General features: G+C 40.7%; 1 protein-coding gene across 3 annotated transcripts in view; it reads right to left on the bottom strand.

Moving 5' to 3' along the window:
- Nucleotides 1–21578, bottom strand: part of NFATC3 (nuclear factor of activated T cells 3) — a 139224-nt gene that overhangs the window by 12845 nt on the left and 104801 nt on the right. For 2 of the 3 annotated variants that reach the window (XM_055307215.1, XM_055307214.1), the window contains exon 9: nucleotides 20387–21391. In XM_055307215.1, coding sequence (XP_055163190.1) covers nucleotides 20387–21391 — 1005 coding nt within the window. Of the gene's footprint in view, nucleotides 1–16638; nucleotides 20081–20386; nucleotides 21392–21578 lie in introns of those variants that run through there. The other variant, XM_055307216.1, reaches the window with a different exon arrangement.

The raw sequence follows: 21578 nt of genomic DNA, 5'->3' as shown, positions 1-21578 counted from the left end.
AAAACACCTGAAGAATCAACACCAATTCTTTCTTTAAGATTTATTTATTTGAGAGAGAGAGAGAGAGAGAGAGAGAGAGAATGAGAATATTCAGGAGGGAAGGGAAGAGGGAGAGAATCCCAAGCTGACTCCTCTCAGAGCCCCAGTGTGGGGCATATCACAACCCTGTAATTAAGACCTGAGCTGAGATAAAGAGTTAGAAGCTTAACCAAATGAGCCACCCAGGAGCCCCAATATCAATCTTTTCTTAAAGTCATCCAAAAGATTAGAGAGGAGGGAATATTTCTTAACCCATCCTAGGTCCAGCATTACTGATACCAAAGCCAGACAAAGGCATTACAAGAAAACTACACAATATTCCCTGTAAAGACAGATGCAAAAATCCTCAAAAAATACTAGAAAACTAAATTCTGCAGTACACTAAAAGTATTATATATCATGGCCAAGTGAGATTTATTCCCAGAATGCCAAGATGGTTCAGCATATGAAAAGCAATGAATGTAACTGAAATGATTAGAATGAAAGATTAAAATACTACATGATCAATGATGCAGAAGCAGCATATGACAAAATTCAATTCACTTTCATAAGCACCTAATAAACTAGGAATAGAAGGGAATTTCCTTAACATGATAAAGGCCATATATGAAAAACCCACATTACACTCAATGGTGAAAGACTGAAAGCTTTCCTACTAAGATCAAGAACATGATAAGGATGTCCATTCTTACCACTTCAATTCAACATGGTCCTGAAATTTCTAGCCAGAGCAATTAGGCTAAAGAAATAAAAGGCAGGGGATCCCTGGGTGGCTCAGCGGTTTGGCACCTGCCTTTGGTCCAGGGCATGATCCTGGAGTCCTGGGATCGAGTCCTGCGTCGGGCTCCCGGCATGGAGCCTGCTTCTCCCTCTGCCTGTGTTTCTGCCTCTCTCTCTCTCTCTCTCTCTGTATCTATCATGAATAAATAAATAAATCTTAAAAAAAAAAGAAATAAAAGGCATCCAAATTGTAAAGGTAGAGGTAAAATTTTCTCTGTTCAAAAATCATCTCTTTTCTGTTTGTTTTTTGTTTTGTTTTTTTTTTACAGAAAGCTTGAAAGAACTGACATACAGGGATGCCTGGGTGGCATCCTGGTTGAGCATCTGCTTTTGGTTCAGGGCCTGATCCTGGGATCCGGAATTGAGTCCCACATCGGGCTCCTTGTGTGGGGAGTCTGCTTCTCCCTCTGCCTATGTCTCTGCCTCTTTCTCTCTCTCTGTCTCTCATGAATAAATAAAACCTTAAAAAAAACTGACATAACAAAAAATGTTAGCAGTAATAAATTAAGTCAGCAGTTATAAAATATCAATACACAGGGGCACCTTGGTGGCTGGGTGGGTTGAGCATCGGACTCTTTGTGCTCAGGTTTTGATCTTGGGGTCGTGGTATCAAACTCTGTGCTCAGTGTGGAGTCTTGTTTGTCCCTCTCTCCTCCTCTCCCCACTTGTGCTCTTCCTCAAATAAATAATTTTTAAAAATAAACACACAGGGATCTCTGGGTGGCGCAGCGGTTTAGCGCCTGCCTTTGGCCCAGGGCGCGATCCTGGAGACCCAGGATCGAATCCCATGTCGGGCTCCCGGTGCATGGAGCCTGCTTCTCTCTCTGCCTCTCTCTCTCTGACTCTCTGTGACTATCGTAAATAAATAAAAATTAAAAAAAAATAAACACACAATATTCAGTTGTATTCCTTTATTTTTTTAATTTTTTATATTATTATTATTTCTTAATTTTACTCATTTATTCATGAAAGACACACACAGAGAGAGAGGCTGAGACACAGGCAGAAGGAGAAGCAGGTTCCATGCAGGGAACCCGACGTGGGACCCGATCCCGGGTCTCCAGGATCACGCCCTGGGCCGAAGTTGGCGCTAAACCACTGAGCCACTCGGGCTGCCCCTGTATTCTTTTTTTTAAAAAGCATTTATTTATTTATTTGAGAGAGAAAGAGAGAATGGTGGGAAGGGGTAGGAGAGGGAGAGTCCCAAGCAGACTATGTGCTAAGCACAGAGCCTGAATCAGAGATTGATCCCACAACCCTGAGATCAGAACATTAGCTGAAACCAAGAGTCTGATGTCCAAGTGATTGTGCCACCCAGGTGCCCCCAGTTGTATTCTACATACTTTCAATCAACAACCCAAGAAGGAGATTTTTTTTAAAGATTTTATTTATTTATAAGAGAGAGAGAGAGAGAGAGAGAGAGAGAGAGAGAGAGAGAGAGAGGAGACGCAGGCAGAGGGAGAAGCAGGCTCCACGCAGGGAGCCCAACGCAGGACTCCATCCCGGGACTCCAGGGTCACGCCCTGGGCTGAAGGCGGCGCTAAACCGCTGAGCCACCCAGGGATCCCCTAGAAGGAAATTTTTTAAAAAAATATTTTATTTATTTACTCATGAGAGACACAGAGAGAGACACAGAAAGAGGCAGAGACACAGGCAGAGGGAGAAGCAGGCTCCATGCAGGGAGCCTGATGTGGGACTCAATCCCAGGACTCTAGGATCACGCCCTCTGCTGAAGGCAGATGCTAAACCGCTGAGCCACCCAGGGATCCCCCCAAGAAGGAAATTTAAAAATCAATACCATTTACAATAGCATCAAAAAGAATAAAAATATTTAGGAATTACCAAGGAAGCTTAAGATTTGAATGTTGAAAACTAAACATTGTTGAAAGAAATTAAGGTTTCTTTTTTTTTTTAATTTATTTACTTATGATAGTCACAGAGAGAGAGGCAGAGACACAGGCAGAGGGAGAAGCAGGCTCCATACACCGGGAGCCCGATGTGGGATTCGATCCTGGGTCTCCAGGATCGCGCCCCGGGCCAAAGACAGGCGCCAAACCGCTGCGCCACCCAGGGATCCCAGAAATTAAGGTTTCTAAATAAATGGAAAACATCCCCTGTTCATGGACTGGGAGACTTATTATTTTTTTAAAGATTTTATTTATTTGGAATAGAGAGAGAAAGCATGCAAACATGCATGCACACAAGCAGGAGGAAGAGGCTCCATACTGAACAGGGAGCCCAACGTGGGGCTTGATCCCAGGACCCTGGGATCATGACCTGAGCCACCCAGGTGCCCAGGAGACTTAATATTGTTAAGATGACAATACTATCCAAAGCAATGTACAGATTCTTTTTTTTAAAATTTATTTATTTATGATAGTCAGAGAGAGAGAGAGAGAGAGAGAGAGAGAGAGAGAGAGGCAGAGACACAGGCAGAGGGAGAAGCAGGCTCCATGTACCGGGAGCCCGACGTGGGATTCTTTCCCGGGTCTCCAGGATCACGCCCTGGGCCAAAGGCAGGCGCCAAACCACTGCGCCACCCAGGGATCCCGCAAGGTACAGATTCAATGTAATTCCTAGCAAAATCCCAACTGGATTTTTACTGATACATTAAAACCAATTCTGAAACTCATATGGAATCTCATGTGTTAAGCGAGATTTCCCCCACTTTTCAAATCCCTTGTTTGTGCGGGTCTGGGGGGGAATCCCCCTGCAGCCAGCACCCTGGTGAGGACAACTGACAGTAGAAGAGGAAGGGGGTTCTAGACTAGTCCTGTGGGAAGAACCACATGGCACGACGTCTGCCTTACTCACTGGCTTTCTGGGAGGTATTCCTTCCACCCTTCTAAGTGTTCACGTTTAGTTTCAGTTTTGGAAAAATGTTAAGCATTTATTTTGAGGTAAAAATAAAAACTAATTTCATACTAAAAAAAAAAAACAGTTTTGAAAACAAGAACAAAGATAGAAGAGTCACATTTCCTGATTTCAAAACTCACTACACAAAGCTACAGTGTGAACAGGTATAAAGACACACACAAACCAAAGGAACAGAACAAAGAGCCCAGAAACAAACCCTCAAAATATATGGCCAATTCACTTTCAAACAAGGGTTCTAAGACCATTAAATGGGGAAAGGCAGTCTTAAACAACAATACAGGGAAAACTGAATATCTATATGCAATAGAATGGAAGCTGGACTCCTACTTCACACCATATACAAAGTTAACTCAAAATGGATCAGAGACTTAAACAGAAGAGCTAAAATTACAAAACTCTTAGAAGAAAACATAGGGCAAATCTTCATGACCTTGGATTAGGCGATGATTTAAATATAACACTAAGGGATGACTGGGTCGCTCAGTGGTTCAGCATCTCCCTTTAGCTCAGGGTGTGATCTCAGGATCCGGGACAGAGCCCTCCATTGGGCTCTCTGTGAGGAGCCTGGTTCTCCCTCTGCCTGTTATCTCTGCCTCTCTCTGTGTCTCTCATAAATAAATAAATCTTTAAAAAACAAACAAATAGCAATACAAGAAAACAGATTAACAGGGTCTCATCAAAATTTAAAACATTATAGGACACTATCAAGATAGTGAAACGAGACTGTAGAGAATTGGAAAAAATATTTATGAATAATGAATAATGTCTGATAAAAGATTAATACTCAAAATATATAAAGAACTCCTACAACTCAACAACAAAAATAATGAAAAAATGGCTAAAGATCTAACTAGACTTTTTCAAGAGAAGAAAAAGAAATGACCAATAACCTCATGAAAAGGTGCACAACATCGTTAGTTCTCAGGGAAATGCAAATTAGCATCACAATGAGATACTACTTCATATCCATTCAGGATGGCTATTATTAATAACAAGTGTTGGCAAAGAAGCAGAGAAATTAGAACCCTCATGCATTGTAAATGTAAAATGGTGCAGCCACTATGGGAAAAATACCAATCTGGCAGTCTCTCAAAAAGTTGAACAAGGAATTTCCATATAACCCAACAATTCTACTCCTAGGATACCTAACAGAACTGAAAAACAGATTCTGATACCTGCACACCAATGTCACTGCAGCATTATTCACAAGTCAAAAGGCAGAAACAAATAAGTGTTTTTCACCAGATGAATGGGTAAGCAAAATGTGATTATATACATAATGTAGTATTATTCATCCATAAAAAGGAAAGAAATTCTGATACATGCTTGCAATGGCTGAACCCTGGATAAAACATTATGTTAAGTGAGATAAAGTCAGACAAAAAAGGACAAAAGTTGTATCATTCCATTTATATGAGATATCTTGAGTAGGGAAAGTCATAGATACATAAAGTAGAATAGAGATTACTACTGGCTGGAGGGAGAGAGAATGGAGAATTACTGCTTAATGGATACAAAATTATTTGGGTTGAGGAAAAAGTTCTCAAAATAGTGGGGACAGTTACATAATGTTGTGAATGTGCTTAATGCCACTGACCTGTACACTTAAAATGGTTAAAATGCTATATTTTATGTATGTACATTTTACCACATTAAACAAATTCCAAAAACAAACTTTGGGTTTTCTCATACCTGTATGAAATGACTGAATTAGGTTTTTACAGCTAACCATTAAAGCAAGACGTGACAGATCCTTGTAAATCCATCTTAAAATTTAAAAAATCTGTAATAGGGGATCCCTGGGTGGCTCAGCGGTTTGGCGCCTGCCTTTGGCCAAGGGCACGATCCTGGAGTCCCAGGATTGAGTCCCATGTCGGGCTCCCGGCATGGAGCCTACTTCTCCCTCTGCCTGTCTCTCTCTCTCTCTCTCTCTCTCTCTCTCTCTCTCTCTCTCTCTCTCTCTCATGAATAGATAAATAAATCTTAAAAAAAATAAAAATAAAAAATCTGTAATACAAAATCTGTTCCTTTTATATTAAAGTTTTAACAAATTAAATATTTACAGATCCTGAAATATGTTTGTGGAAAGGAAAGCAAAATTTCCCCACTTGACCAAGCTGCTTTCTTTAGCCACCTAGTCAATATATATAGACATTTCTGGTTTATACAAACAAGGCAATGACCTGGTGGGTAGATGAAAATAAAGCTTTGAATCCCTAGTTTCATCACTTACAGTACTGGTAACCCAAGGGAAGTCACTTAATCTGTGTGAATCTGTTTACTTACTTACTCAAAGAAGGTAGAGTCTCCTGAAATGTATGTGCAGGCACTCTGCAACATTTTATAGACATGCAATTATTATTATTTAAGTTGATAAAAGCAGGACATGAATTGATCACTTAGTGCCCTCATCTAGTCTCATGACTAAATAGCATATGCAAGCCAACAACTCTCAAATTTGTATCTTCAGTCTATAACTCACTTCCAAACTCTAGACTCATTCATCCAAATGACTACTTGATATCTCTACTTCAGTGTTCAACAAATATCTTAAATGCAACACATCCAAAACTGAACACCTGATCTTTCTCCAAAACCTACTCTATCCACAGCCTTCCCCATCCTAGCTGATGGCAATTTCATCTTTCTAGTTTCTCAGGAAAGAAACCAAAAAAAACCTTAGTGCCAATTTTAAATTCTTTCTCTCACACCTTATATGAAATCTGCCGGGAAATGCTATTGGCTCAACCTCTAAAATACATCCAAAATCAGACCATTTCAAAGCTCCTATACACTACTACCTCGTCTAAATCATTTCTGGCCTGGATTACTACAATTGCATCTTACCTGGTCTCCTTGTTTCTGCCCTTACTTCCCTACAGTCTTTTTTCTAATAACCAGGAGCCAGTGCAGCCCAGCTAAAACTTAAATCAGATCATGACTCATCTGTTCAAACCTTACAGTGGCTATACAACTCTACATAGCAGTTCTTAAAGTATGATCAGGGACACGAGGTTTTGTCCAGAGAACCTTTAAGAGTGCCTACGACTGTCAAAAGAATAATCCTAAAATGCTTTTTTTTTTCTTTTGTCACTATCATTCTCTCATTAATCTATAGTGGAATTTTTTTTTAAGATTTTATTTATGAGAGAGAGAGAGAGAGAGAGAGAGAGGCAGGCAGAAACACAGGCAGACGGAGAAGGAGGCTCCATGCAGGGAGCCTGACAGGGATGTGATATCTGGTCTCTAGGATCACGCCCTGGACTGAAGGGGGTGCTAAACCGCTGAGCCACCTGGACTGCCCTATGGTGGAGTTTTCTAGTGGAGCTACATGATGGTGACTTCAGTGCTATAATGGAATGTGTGCCTGTGTCTTGTTTTTAAAAAATGGATATGTGCCACATAAATATAAGTTCTTGGTGATCTTCAATTAACTCAAGATTATAAAGGAGTCTTGGAACCAAAAAATTTGAGAACTGTTGCCCTAAATGTTACGGTTCCCTGTTATTTCCTTGACCTCATCTCCTACTACTTTCCCCCTAGATCCCTTTTGTTCCAGGCACATTACCCTCACTGCTGTTCCTCTTACATAAAACCAGGCATGCTTCCACCTTAGGGTCTTTCCTCTGGTTGTCACTTTTGCCTGCAATACTCTTCCCACAGGTATTCACGCTGGTAGTTTCATCTTCAAGATGTTTTTTGTTTTTTAAAGATTTATTAATTTATTTATTTTGGAGAGAGAGCACCTAGAGGGCAGAGGGAGAGAGTGAAGCACAATCAGACTCCCTGTGGAGTGTGGAGCCTGACATGTGGCTTGATCTCACCACCCCTAAGATCATGACTTGAGCTGAAATCAAGAGTCAGACGCTCAACTGACTAAGCCACCCAGGTGCCCTTCATCCTCAAGTTTTTGATCAAATGTTACCTCATCAACAAAACTTAGATTGCTCTACTCAAAACTGCAATTTGCTCCCCACTTTACCCTTCACAACACTCCAAATATTCTCTACCTTGCTTGCTCTTTTTCTGTTTCAAAGCACTTCCAACATTTTATAATTTACTTACTTATTGTATTTATTGTTTACTGTCTCTTCTTTTTTTCCCAAAGATTTTATTTATTCATGAGAGAGAGGCAGAGACAGAGGCAGAGGGAGAAGCAGGCTCCATGCAGTGAGCTGATGTGGGACACAATCCCTGGACCAAGGGATCACGCCCTGAGCTGAAGGCAGATGCTCAACCGCTGAGCCACCCAACTAGAATGTAAGCTCTGTGATGGTAAGAATCTGTTTAATCCACTGAGGGCCTACAATAATGGTACTTAGCATATAACAGGCATTTGATAAATGCTGTTTGAATAAACCAATGAGTACAGTTGGGTTAAAGATTTAAAATTAAAAATTTCCTCTTGTGAGAAGTCCAGAGAGAGAGATCCAAATATACAGGGAAGTTAAGTATAAGATAAAGCTGGCATTTTAAATCAAGTAGAAAAATGATTTCCTAATAAATAATGTTTGGACAACTGGGTAGGCATCTGAAAAAAGTAAAATTGGATCAGTTCTTCATACATTCCACCAAAGTACATTCCTGATCAAATAAAGACTTAAAAAATCATAGAAGTTCTCTATGGGAGACAAAACAAATGTTTCAGAAGTTATAAATGTAGGGGCCACCTGGGTGGCTCAGTTGGTTAGGTGTCCAACTCTGTTTCAGCTCAGGTCATGATCTTGGGGTCTTGAGATGGAGCCCTCTGTCAAGCTCTGTGCTCAGTAGAGAGTCTGCTTGGGATTCTCTCCCTCTTCCTCTGCCCCTACTCCCTGCTTTATTCATGCACATGCTCTCTGTAATAAATTAATAAATCTTAAAAAAAAGTTATATAAAAGTAAAAAATTCTTCATGGAATGAATTCATGTTAGATTGGTGAAAATTTTTAACTCATTGCTGAGTTAAGGAACTTTAACACATATATTCTATATGTGTTAGGCTTCTATATTCCATAAATCGGTAAGAAAAGGATCAATAATCTAATAGAAAAATAAGTAAATACCAATAGAGATGACAGATGTGACAAAGATTTTCTTAAGCAGTTTTATAAAAGGTACACAACCCTACTCCTTGGTGAAATGTCAACTAAACTTATAGTGAGAAGCTGTTTTCCACTTGTTCCACTGGCAAATAAGATGTTTGATAGTAGAATGTACTGGTGAAGGTAGGAGAGAAATAGATATTCTCTTACAATGCCAATGGCAATATAAATTGGTACAACTTTTATGAAACATATCTGGCAATCTTTCTTAAAATACTAGTCTAGCAACCTCACTTCTAAGAATTTATCATATATACGTACATACATGGGTGTCTATAAAAAGAATGGAAATAGGCCAGTCGCTGCTAGCACACACTGCTCGGTCCCGAGCGGTTCGGGGCGAGACTCCCAGCACCGTAAACAGAGTCCAAGTGGGCGGGGAACCTCCCCACGCTGCCCGCTCCTGTCCCTGCGGAGCCAAGTGTCCGGCCGCCTGGCACAGCTGTGCGCGGAGGAGCAGGTGCTCCGCGTCCTGCGCCCCTGGCCCGGCCCCTCAGCGGGTGCCACGTGGACCCACAGCAGTGCGTGCGGTTCCTCCCCACGACCCTGGGTGCGGACGGCCCCGGAGGTGGGGTGGAGAGGAGAGCTGGGGGGGTGCACCTGGGCCTCCTGGCCATGGCGGCGAAGGTGGACCTGAGCACCTCCACCGACTGGAAGGAGGCAAAACGGCCCCGCCGTTGTCAGCCCTGTTCACGTGGCCTTCTCCAGAAGAGGAGCCTCCCTCCGTGCCAGCCTGTCCTCACCTTTCTGAACACCGTCTAGCCAAGTACCATAAAGACACTTCTTAAAATACATCATTGAATTCCCATTCACCCCCTGCACTTTATGGCTCTGGTGCAGCTGGCTTCCTCCAGCTCAGCTTTCATGCCAGGAGCCCCTGAGAGCTTCCTCCAGGGTCAGGCCTCCCCACCAAAATTCACTGCAAACATCTTTTTACAACACCTGTCTCACTGAGCTATGAAATACTCTTGCCTCTCCAAAAAAGAAAGAAAATTAAAACGTATATTATACATATATATTTTTATAGAAAAATAAAACTCACTTGTGCTTAAAAAAAAGAATAGAAATAACATTTGTAAAAAGTTATTTATTGTACTTATTAAGAAACACCTTCCAATTAAGTTATGTTACGGTATTGAAAAACTTCTAAGATTCAATATATGGGAAAAGCAAAATGCATAACAGTACATATACTATGCTAGTAAAAACAAGGAAATAATGCACACAATTGCTTATAAATACATAAAATACCCTGGAGGTGATAGCCAAGAACCTAGTAACTCCGTAGGAGAGAGAATTTTCACTACGTACTGTGTGGTACCTTTAATAGTTTTAAAATATGAATGTATGGCTTTTCCAAAAACCAATTTTTACCTTTATTTTTTTTAAATTTTATTTATTTATGATAGGCACACAGTGAGAGAGAGAGAGAGAGAGAGAGAGAGAGAGAGAGAGAGAGAGAGGCAGAGACATAGGCAGAGGGAGAAGCAGGCTCCATGCACCGAGAGCCCGACGTGGGATTCGATCCCGGGTCTCCAGGATCGCGCCCTGGGCCAAAGGCAGGCGCCAAACCGCTGCGCCACCCAGGGATCCCCAATTTTTACCTTTAAAAACACAAATATAATCGAATTTTAAAAACTCCCATTCTAGGGCAGCCCTGGTGGCGCAGCGGTTTAGCGCTGCCTGCGGCCCGGGGTGTGATCCTGGAGACCCGGGATCGAGTCCCACATTGGGCTTCCTGCATGGAGCCTGCTTCTCCTTCTGCCTGTGTCTCTGCCTCTCTCTCGCTCTCTCTGAATGAATAAATAAATAAATCTTAAAAAAAAAAACTCCCATTCTATATAAAACCATTTACAGATGCTTTTAAATACACAATATGTTTATAAGGGACTTAATTTGCTCCAATTCTTTTATTTTTTATTTATTTTTTAAAAAGATTTTATTTATTTATTCATAAGAGACACACACACACAGAGAGAGAGAGGCAGAGACACAGGCAGAGGGAGAAGCAGGCTCCATTCAGGGAGCCCGACATGGAACTCGATCTCCAGTCTCCAGCATCACACCCCAGGCTGCAGGCGGTGTCAAACCGCTGAGCCACCGGGGCTGCCCTGCTCCAATTCTTTTATTTATTTTTATTTTTTTTAAAGGTTTTTTTTTTAATTTATTTTATTTTATTTTATTTATGATAGTCACAGAGAGAGAGAGAGAGAGAGAGAGAGAGAGAGAGAGGCAGAGACACAGGCAGAGGGAGAAGCAAGCTCCATGCACCGGGAGCCCGACGTGGGATTCGATCCTGGGTCTCCAGGATCGCGCCCTGGGCCGAAGGCAGGCGTCAAACCGCTGCACCACCCAGGGATCCCGCTCCAATTCTTTTAGATGTAAAACTAGAATGCCTGTACCCATCACTCTCAACTATATCCTATTTTCCACCAGAACTGAAGAGTTTGATACTTTTCCTCCTACTCAGACAGGTTAATGGCAGGTAATGTCCAAAAACAAAACAAAACAAAACAGACCTCTTCAAACAGAGAACTGTTTGAGTATATTCAATCAACATTTATCAAAAGCTAAGATCCATGGCTAGAAGTAACCTTGTCACACAAACCCAGATAATTACCAATTACCACCAAACCATAAAAGCTGAACTGGTGAGCCTAAAATTATTTCTATCTCACTTAAAACATTTTTGTCTTTGTCAATGATTCATCTCCAAAGGAACTCAAAAGCAAGATATAAATTTTAAAATCAAATACATCAAAAAATAAAATAAAATAAAATCCATCTTTAGACATTGGCTTTGTACCTTACACATGGAGACATGGGAACGTTACTATGTTTGTTGTATTTATAGAGGTAAATAAGATTATATAAAATATTATAGCTATTTCAGAAACCACTAAATACCTAAGATAATCTAAATTTCATGCAGCTTGGATTCAAAAGCCAGTCCCAGCGTTTGTGGTCATGTAGTAACTGGTAAAACAGTTAAGCTTTCTGAGCCACATCTCTAAAAAATTAAACTTTTTTTTTTAAAGATTTTATTTATTTATTCATAGAGGTGCAGAGAGAGAGAGAGAGAGAGGCAGAGACACAGGCAGAGGGAGAAGCAGGCTCCATGCAGAGAGCCTGACATGGGACTCGATCCAGGGTCTCCAGGATCACGCCCTGGGCTGCAGACAGCACTAAACCGCTGCGCCACTGGGGCTGCCCAAAATTAAACTTTTTTAAGACAAGATTTCTATTTATTTATTCATGAGAGACACAGAGAGAGAAAGGCAGAGGCAGAGGCAGAGGGAGAAGCAGGCTCCACTCAAACAGCCTGTGAATCCCGGAATCACACCCCGAGCTGACGGGAGATGCTCAACCGATGAGCCACCCCAGGTATCCCTCATTAATTATTTTTAAATATATTTTGAAGTGAATTTCTTTTGAAGACTTTTTTTTTTAAGATTTATTTATTTATTTATGATAGAGAGAGAGAGAGAGAGAGAGAGAAAGAGAGAGAGGCAGAGTGACACAGGCAGAGGGAGAAGCAGGCTCCATGCTGGGAGCCTGATGTGGGACTCGATCCCGGGACTCCAGGATCGTGCCCTGGGCCAAAGGCAGGCGCTAAACCACTGAGCCACCCAGGGATCCCTCTTTTGAAGACTTTTGATATGCTGTGACATATGCCAGTTAATTAGTCGTAGCCTCTCTTAGGCTTTTCTAAGTTTATGTACAAATTTTTTAAAACAAAAAAAAATATTTATAAGAGACACACAGAGAGAGAGAGAGGCAGAGACATAGGCAGAGCGGGGAGCCTGATGCGGCACTTGATCCCAGGACCCCAGGATCCCTACCTGAGCCAAAGGCAGATGCCCAACCACTGAGACACCCAGGCGTCCCAAGTTTATGTACAAATTTCACTGTCAAGTTGATTCAAAAAAATTTTTTTGTTTGAATGGAGTACAATTAAGTTGTGTGATAAAAGATACATTTGATGTAAGAAATAAAAAATTCTCTCAAATGCTTGCAGTTGCTTCACTGGGTCTAAAAATTTAGCTTTCTTATCATATACCCAAGAGACACTATGTCTAAGGTCCTGAATCCCCATCATGGTCTGTTCTGCATAAGCCACTATCCAAAGCCTTACATGGGCATTATTTACGGGGATTTCCCGCTTCTGGAGTTATTCTCATAAATGTTTGATGCTGGATATTACATGATGCTTTCCAGAAAAGCATTCATGAGCTACCTAGAGTCCTGGTTAAAGGAGGTTTACTACTATCTGTCTCCCTCCACCTCATTTCCCTAAAGTCATTAAATACTTCGTTTGTGACCCACTCTCAGTACTGACTATATGTGGCTTTATTTAGTTTTATTTAAATACAATAATCACTAGTGAAAAACTAATATTCAAACAGGTAGAACAGAACACTGACAATAATATTTACCTCTGCTCCTGCATACCAGCCTCCTACTTTCCCCATTCTGAATCTTGTCTTTTATCATCCCCATGCTACTTGAAAGTAGACACTTCAGCGTCTGAGGTCATGTCTAGAGTCCCTGTTTACAGTCAAATTTGTAACTGCCCTACATTCAGGATCGGCATGTTACTGCGCAGAGCCTGCAAGTGGCAGTTTCAGTTTTCACCATAGCAGCAGGTCAGGCTATATTTAACATGTACCCTCTTCTCTGTTGAAAGGCTGCAGCTGCAGCTCTGTTAGTTTGTGAACAAGAGGACAAGTGGGAATTGAGGGATTCTAATGGAAAGCTGTAAATGGATTCAGCTCAGTCACAAATTAAATGGCCTGTATTTAAAGGTCAAAGGCAGTCTAGTTTAACAATATTATAATCTTAATTAAATGCTTAAAACACAGCAGTGACAATTTCTATATTTCTGTACTGTTTTAATGTATATCGTTTGGTCCAAAGACTGGGACATACACACTATAATGAATGGAAATGTTTAGGAAAATTACAATTCCAGGAATACGAAGTGTAACAAGTAAAAACTTATCGATAATTTTATGGATGTAGAGAGCACAATTTTCAAGCGGGGGCAATGGTACACCTAGATAGCAAAGAAATAAGAAGTATCAAAAGAACTTTGAATAATGCCCTATTTGGATAAGAGATATTACAGCCTTCCAAGAGGACTTCTTGAAAGAAAACATCCCTTGGTAAAAATCAGTATTCTGCTGTTGTTATTCCCCCAAAGAATACACCTTGGGAAGAGACCCACACTACACTGAAACAGACTGTTCTTAGCTTGGAAGGTTGATATGAGGGGCCAAAATCACCCCAAGGAGACTGAACAAGGATAATTTAAAAAAATTTTAAAGTTTAGTGTTGGATTCCAAAAACAACATACACAAAAAACAAGGGGGTAGGGAGTGGGGAGAGAAAGGATGTGATTTAGCAGTACTTATGACTCACTAAATTAACATTAAGATGGAGCTAAGAAAATCCACTGACCTCAGACCATATTGATAAAATAAAGCCTTCTGAACAAGGAAGGTAACAGTCCCAATCCACTCTGAGCTGGCTAAGAGTATGCCCTTCTAGATATTGCACTACAAAAAGGAACTAAAACATCAAGGTCGAGCAGAGGTGGGTGAGGGAGAGGAACAGATGAAGTCGCTAGAGTGTTTTTAAGAAAGGGAAAGAGATCAAGAATTCATAAATGTGAAGGTCTATTACAAGAAGGATTAGGTTTGTTCTACATGATTCCAGAGGCATCAGAGCCCACATAAAATATGGGCAACGAGAACTCAAAAGGCCCTGAGATGTTGCAAAGAAGGTGAAGAGGAAGACACACAGAGGAATAAGGATACCAGAGTATGAACTCCAGGGTGAAAGAGAATGGACCAGAGAGCCTTTAAAACTTCTGAGAATTGGGCAGCCCTGGTGGCTCAGCTGTTTAGTGTCGCCTTCAGCCTCGCATGTGATCCTGGATACCTGGGATTGAGTCCCACATCAGGCTTCCTGCATAGAGCCTGCTTCTCCCTCTGCCTCTCTCTCTCTCTCTCTCTTGTCTCTCATGAATAAATAAATTTAAAAAATCTTAAAAAAAAATAAGTTGGAAACGTGTGTTAATAACAACAAAATTAAAAAAAAAAAACACTTCTGAGAATCTTTTTTTTTTTTTTTTTTTTTTTGAGACACAGAGTAAGAGTGGAGGAGGAGAGGAAGAGAGGAAGCAGACTCCCCACTGAGCGGGAAGCCCAACGTGGGGCTTGATCTCATGATTCTGAGATCAGGACTTGAGCTGAAATCAACAGTCAGGCATAACTGACTCAGTCATCCAAGGCATCCCTGGGAATCTATAATCTTAAGGTTGTCCTGGCCCCTCTGACAAAAGAGGCTCTACAGAGAAAATGGCAGTTTTTTTCAACATATTCTGATTGCTCTACATCTGCAGTCTCATTTCATAGACCAATGAGAAACATGACTGCAGATACAGGAAAAATACCTGAAATACTGAATTAGGAGCCAAGAGACGGGTTTTAGTCCTTATATGCTATTAACTGGATGAACACCACAGACTCTGTAAAACTCAGATTATTCAACTATAAAATGAGAGTTGTATTATTATTATTTTTTAAAGATTTTATTTATTCATGAGACACACAGAGAGAAGGCAGAGACCCAGGCAGAGGGAGAAGCAGGCTCCTCGCAGGGAGCCTGATGTGGGACTCAATCCTGGAAATCTGGGATCACATCCTGACCCGAAGGCAGATGCTCAACCTCTGAGCCACCTAGGTGTCCTGAGGGAGTTGTATTAGAGGTATTTCTAACATCTGTTAAGTCTTCAACTTCTTTTTTTTTTTAAAGGTTTTATTTGGGATCCCTGGGTGGCGCAGCGGTTTAGCGCCTGCCTTTGGCCCAGGGCGCGATCCTGGAGACCCGGGATCGAATCCCACGTTGGGCTCCCGGTGCATGGAGCCTGCTTCTCCCTCTGCCTGTGTCTCTGCCTCTCTCTCTCTCACTGTGTGCCTATCATAAAAATAAAATTAAAAAAAAGGTTTTATTTATTTATTCATGAGAGACACACAGAGAGAGGCAGAGATGCAGACAGAGGGAGAAGCAGGCTTCCCGAGGGAAATCTGATGTAGGACTTAGTCCCAGGACCCTGGGATCACAACCTGAGCCAAGGCAGATGCTCAACCACTGAGCCACCTAGGTGTCCCAAGTCTTCAATTTCTGAGGTGAGGTACACTAATATCTTCTCTGTTAAATGTCATTGAACTGTGTTAATGTCCACATTTCTAAAAATAAGAGTCAAGTAATAATTGGATGATTACTGACTCCATCTATTTAAAAATGCAAAATAAAAAGAATATTTTATCTTTAATCTTTTAAAATCTTTAATGTGATCTTATTTTTATTTTAAAATTTATTTTTTTTATTTTATTATTTTTTCTAGAGGGAGGTGAGAGAGAGAGAAAACACAAGTACAGGAGGGGGAGAAGGGGGGGAGAGAGAGAGAGATCCTTAAGCAGGCTCTACACCCACCGTGATGCACGACACAGCCTTGATATCGTGAGCCTGAGATCATGACCTGAGCTGAAATCAAGAGTTGGACACTTAACTGAGCCACCCAGGTGCCCTAAAACAGAAATATGATTAACAAAATTTCTTAAGACTAGATGGTAAATATATATATATATATATATTTTAAAGATTTATTTATTTATTTATTTATTTATTTATTTATTTATTTATTTATTTATTTATGATAGAGAGAGAAAGAGAGGCAGAGACACAGGAGGAGGGAGAAGCAGGCTCATGCCGGGAGCCCAATGTGGGACTCGATCCCGGGACTCCAGGATCACGCCCTGGGCCAAAGGCAGGCGCTAAACCGCTGAGCCACCCAGGGATCCCCGATGGTAAATATATTTAACTAGTATAACACACAAAAAAATAATTGTGTCCTCCAGTTGTAGAGTGGAAATTACTTTGTACTTAATATTTAACACAATATAGAAAAGTTAATATAAAACCTGAGCTTAAGCTAACTGCAAAGTTCACCTAAGTGCTTCTAATCATTTATGGTGTATTTTATGGCTTCCTTTCATTTATTTTTATTTTTAAAGATTTTATTTATCTGAGAGAAAGAGCATGAGGGGTGGGGAGGGGCAGAGGAAGAGGGAGAAGCAGACTCCCCACTGAGCTGGGAGCCCGATATGGGGCTTGATCCTAGGACCCTGAAATTATGACCTGAGCCGGAGGCAGATGGTTAACGGACTGAGCCACCCAGGTGTCCCTATGGCTTCCTTTTAAAGCTAACCAAAAGGGAACATTCAAGTGCTATGAAGTTTCAGATGTTGTTGTTTTTTAGTGAATTTGTATTAAAACTTTGCAAAATTGTAGGATTAAGTACCTAGAACTTTACCTTCAAAGGCAAATCAAAATAACATCATCAATGAGTCAGCTGGCAAATATTATACATCTAATAATCCAAGATGCCCAGGAGTGCATTTTAGTTCCTCCCCCTTTAAATACTGCTAGAACCAATGGCAATGAGAGGACTCAACAGATCTTCTGTAGGGCTACAATCTGGGAACTTTTCTTGACTGTGTGGCCTCTATAATGAATGGAACAAATATGAAAAAAATTTTATACCTGCCCTCATAGGCCTCATATTTCCAGATTCTTTGTTTTGGCAACATATTTTCACATATTCAAAAGGTAAAATAAAATTTTCATAAAATCTTTCCAGAAGTTCCAATTTGTTGCCTCCAAAATATCAAACTCTGATAAATTGGAAAAAGCAGTTCCACTACCTTTGGTCCCTTTTTAGGAGGAAAGAAATCTTCATTTGGAAAGAAAGTGAGCTGGAATACACTTTGAGGTGTGCTCAATAAATCTCGTGTCTTTAGTTCCATCACAAATGGGTGGCAGGTTATCTATCACTCAAGGTCTTGCTCTTTGTCTCAGGATTAAAATTCTAATTATAAACCTTAAAAGCATGGTGAATAGTCTAAAACTGCTAAAAGAATGAATAAGGAACATTTTAAAAGTATGTATATTTGGAAAAGCCTTATTTTAAATTTGTTTTGTATAATAGAAGTCTCCTCTTTACCTGTTGTACACCATTATTAAGTAGGCAGTGACACTTATGCCAGCTGTACAAAAAGAGAACAGCAAGACACAATACCAGAGCCCTCAAGTACTCCCAACACAATTTTGATAGATCAGATAGAGTTGTGAACATGTGTTCATGCAGTGAAGTTCTGCACACATGTTCCTCTATGAATTAAAGAAAAAAATAAAAAGTTCAAGGAATCTCCTTTAGCACAGAGTTCTAACCACCATGGCCTGCTGTTGCTGGAGGCAACTATATAGTACTGCATGAAAAAAGCTTAGACTAAAAAGATCTGATTCCAGTCTCAACTCTGCTCCTTACCAGTTGTGTGACCTTCAGAAAGTCCAATTCTCTAAATGATCACTATCTCAGAGACAGCGGATTAATAAGGATTAAAAGAAATAATGAATAGGAAAATACTACGCAAATTGTAGGTGTTGCTTCAGTTTACACATACACAATTGACTCCTGAATAACATGGGTTTTGGGGCACCAGGATGGGTCAGTTGGCTGAGCACCTGACTCTTGGTTTTGGCTCAGGTCATGATCTCATGGGCTGTGGGATGGAGCCCTCTGTCAGGCTCCACACAAAGATTCTCTCCTTCTACCTCATACACACACACACACTCTCTCTCAAATCTTTTTAAATTTTATTTATTTGTGAGAGAGAAGGAACACGATGGGTGGGTGAGGAAGAGACAGAGGGACAAGCAGATTCCCCACTGAGCAGGGAGCCCAACGCTGGGTTCAATTCCAGGACCCTGAGATCATGACCTGAGCTGAAAGCAGATGCTTAATGGACTGAGCCACTCAGGTGTCCCTTCCTTATGATTTTCTTAATAACCATTTTCTTTTCTCTAGCTTACTTTACTGTAAGTATATAGTATAAAATACATATAACATATAAAATGTGTTAATTGATTGTTATCAGTAAGGCTTCTAACCAACAGTAGACTATTAATAGTTAAGTTTTTGGGGAACTGACAGTTTTAAGTCAATTTTTTGACTGAGTGAGGGTGGGTGTACCTAACTCCCAAGGTGTTCAAGGGCTAACTGTACTTTCTGTTTACATAGAAATGACTTGGCACATCCCATCGTGGCTTTGAGAGCCATCTTTTACTATGCCATTTGCCCTCCAGCCATTAAGGTGAATCGTGCTTTCCCAGACACAGCTCTGTTTCTACTTATGTTGCCTGATTTGCCCTCTGATACTCATTTACTGAAAACACATACTCATACTCTAAGATCTGGCTCAAATACCATCTCCTCAAGGAAGTTTTGAAGAATCTTTTTTTTTTTTTTTTTTTTAAAGTAAGTTCTAGGTTCACTGTGGAGCTCAAACTCATGACCCTGAGGTCAGGAGTCCTAAGCTCTACCAGCTAAGCCAGCCAGTTGCCCCACTACTGAATCTTTCTAATGGAATCTGTCCCATCTCTCTGATGATCTCCTAATGTGCTTCTTTTAGAACTTGACTGTAAATGACTCAGGCCTACTATACTGTGTAGTCAGTCATGTACTGATCTGGTGGAAGCCCTGGGCAGTGGGGATGCCTTATTTTATTTACTTCCTTCCCCTTATGCTTGGTATTTGGGATTTAATACCAGCTTTGCAACTAAGTAGTAAATTCAGCTTCTCCAGATGTGTAAAAGAGATGGCTGACTTAGAATCACTATTCTCTACAGAAAAAACAGAATCAGAGAGAGAATTAAAATTCTATATCCATGTTTTTAGAGTCTTTACAACTTTCATATTGAACACTTACAGGTTGTTTTCACTGAATTTCTATTTAGACAAAATTTCACTACCATATAAAAAGATAAAGCCAAGAACAAACTCTAAAATTATTACCTGAAAATACTTTCTTGGGGAATTTTCAATTACTGAAATAACTAATATTCCAGAGTTTGTTCTCTAATTTAAAAACAGCGATCCATCTGCCAACTTACTACATTTATATAAATAGCTTTTTATCTTGGTGCCGACAGCTGTGCCAGCTACAGTCAACCAGTCTGGTCTTGTACCATTACCACTATCTGACTCAGCAAGCTGGCAGGGCCACAGAGGAACAAGTTCTTTCTTTACTTGTGTGAGTCTCCTCAAGGACAGGAATTCTATCTAAACACATTCCTGGTATTCCCAGCATCTAAACTCTGTGCCTTCCAAACAGATGCCATTCAGCAATATTTATTGAATTCCATTCTCCAGGCACTGTGACTTCATCATACATTCTGAAAGAAAAGATGCCCAATCAATTTCATGTCCTTAGTTCCATTACAAATGGGTAATAGGTTATCATTCAAGGTCTCATCCTTTGTAACAGGTATTAGTGGTAAAACAGACTTTAAAGCATAGATTTTCATGTCTGCTTGAAACTATATTAATATATTTCTAGTTAACAACAACCATTTAAAAAAAAAAAAAAAGCCCAATCACATGCCATATACCAGTAAGCAATCCATGGTGACCTTTTTAGGACTATCAGAGAAGGAAGTTTCCGAATCTTCATTGCTTCAAGAATATAAAGATAAACTTACCATCATCTAAAGTGATGTCCTGTAGACCAATTGTTGAAAAGTTAGGTTCCTGCTCTTCAGGTTCAGGCTTAATATTCACAGTTGCCTCATCAGGTGGAAATGAAGCTGGATCACACAAATTGTGACATATTAAGGATGAAGGTGCAGAAAGACCTCCCTGGCCTGTACTTTGTGCTTGCGTTGAGTGCTGTCCAGAATGCATTCTGGTGGTTAGAGACGGTGATGAGGCAGTTCCTGAGCTAGGAGATTGGTAAGGCATAGGCTGTAGCTGAGGAGATGGTGGCCCAGAAAGTGGTGAACTAGCCAGGGGATGAGAGGCTGCTGGGGAAGCTGTTGTAGCAGACCCTGAATGTGAAGGACCATATGTAATGGGTTGTAACTGAGGGGAAGGCTGGCCTGTGACCTGGTCAGTCCCTGGAGAAGAAAGAGATCTTTGTCCTGTGTTCGAACAATGGTATCCCAATGACTGCAGGTGAGTCAGGGTCTGCACCGAGTGAGGTGTGTGAGCTAAAAGATGTCCTGTTGGGCCTGAATTTGAAGAATGAAAAGGTATGGATGATGGCGGTTGACAGCCAAGATTTATTAAAGTAGGAAGAGCTGCATCCTGTGGAAACAAAACCGGATCAAATTCTTGACTAGAGGCAGCATTAACTGGAAGACAAGTTGGTCCGTTGTACACATTAGTTTGCATAGGCTGATAGGAAGACCCCACAGGAGGTGTTGGTGTGACTTGAAAAGGCTGGTGCATGATTGAAGAAGGTATCATTTGCTGTTCTTTACCAGCACTTTCATCCCTACACTGCAACTGTGGCAGATGACATGAAGTTACCATGGATGCATATGTTTGCTGGACGGGACAAACCAAGCTTCTCTGTGTTGACAGTACACTATCACGTGGGTGTCCTGTGTCTGAGGAAGGCCTCTGGGTTTGGGCAGGATGAGGCACAGACAATGCTGGAACTGAAGACAAGTCAACCTCTTCTTTGTGTTCTTGCTTCATCAAAACTAAAAAGAAAATGATTAAAACAAATATTATTACATAATATATACAATGATTATGAAAGGCCTTCATTCTAGGCTACATAACTATAAGGATGCATCCAAGCCAGGGGTTAAAAGTTCAAATGCCTTCAGAGAAGTCAAATACTATAAAATATGTGAAGTCAATAAGCAAAAGACAACAGGGAGTAGA

The sequence above is a fragment of the Nyctereutes procyonoides genome, unplaced genomic scaffold, assembly GCF_905146905.1.
Source record: "Nyctereutes procyonoides isolate TBG_1078 unplaced genomic scaffold, NYPRO_anot_genome, whole genome shotgun sequence".
NCBI lineage: Eukaryota > Metazoa > Chordata > Mammalia > Carnivora > Canidae > Nyctereutes > Nyctereutes procyonoides.
The sequence above is the reverse complement of the archived record's forward strand: the minus strand, read 5'-3'. Positions and strand labels throughout refer to the sequence as shown.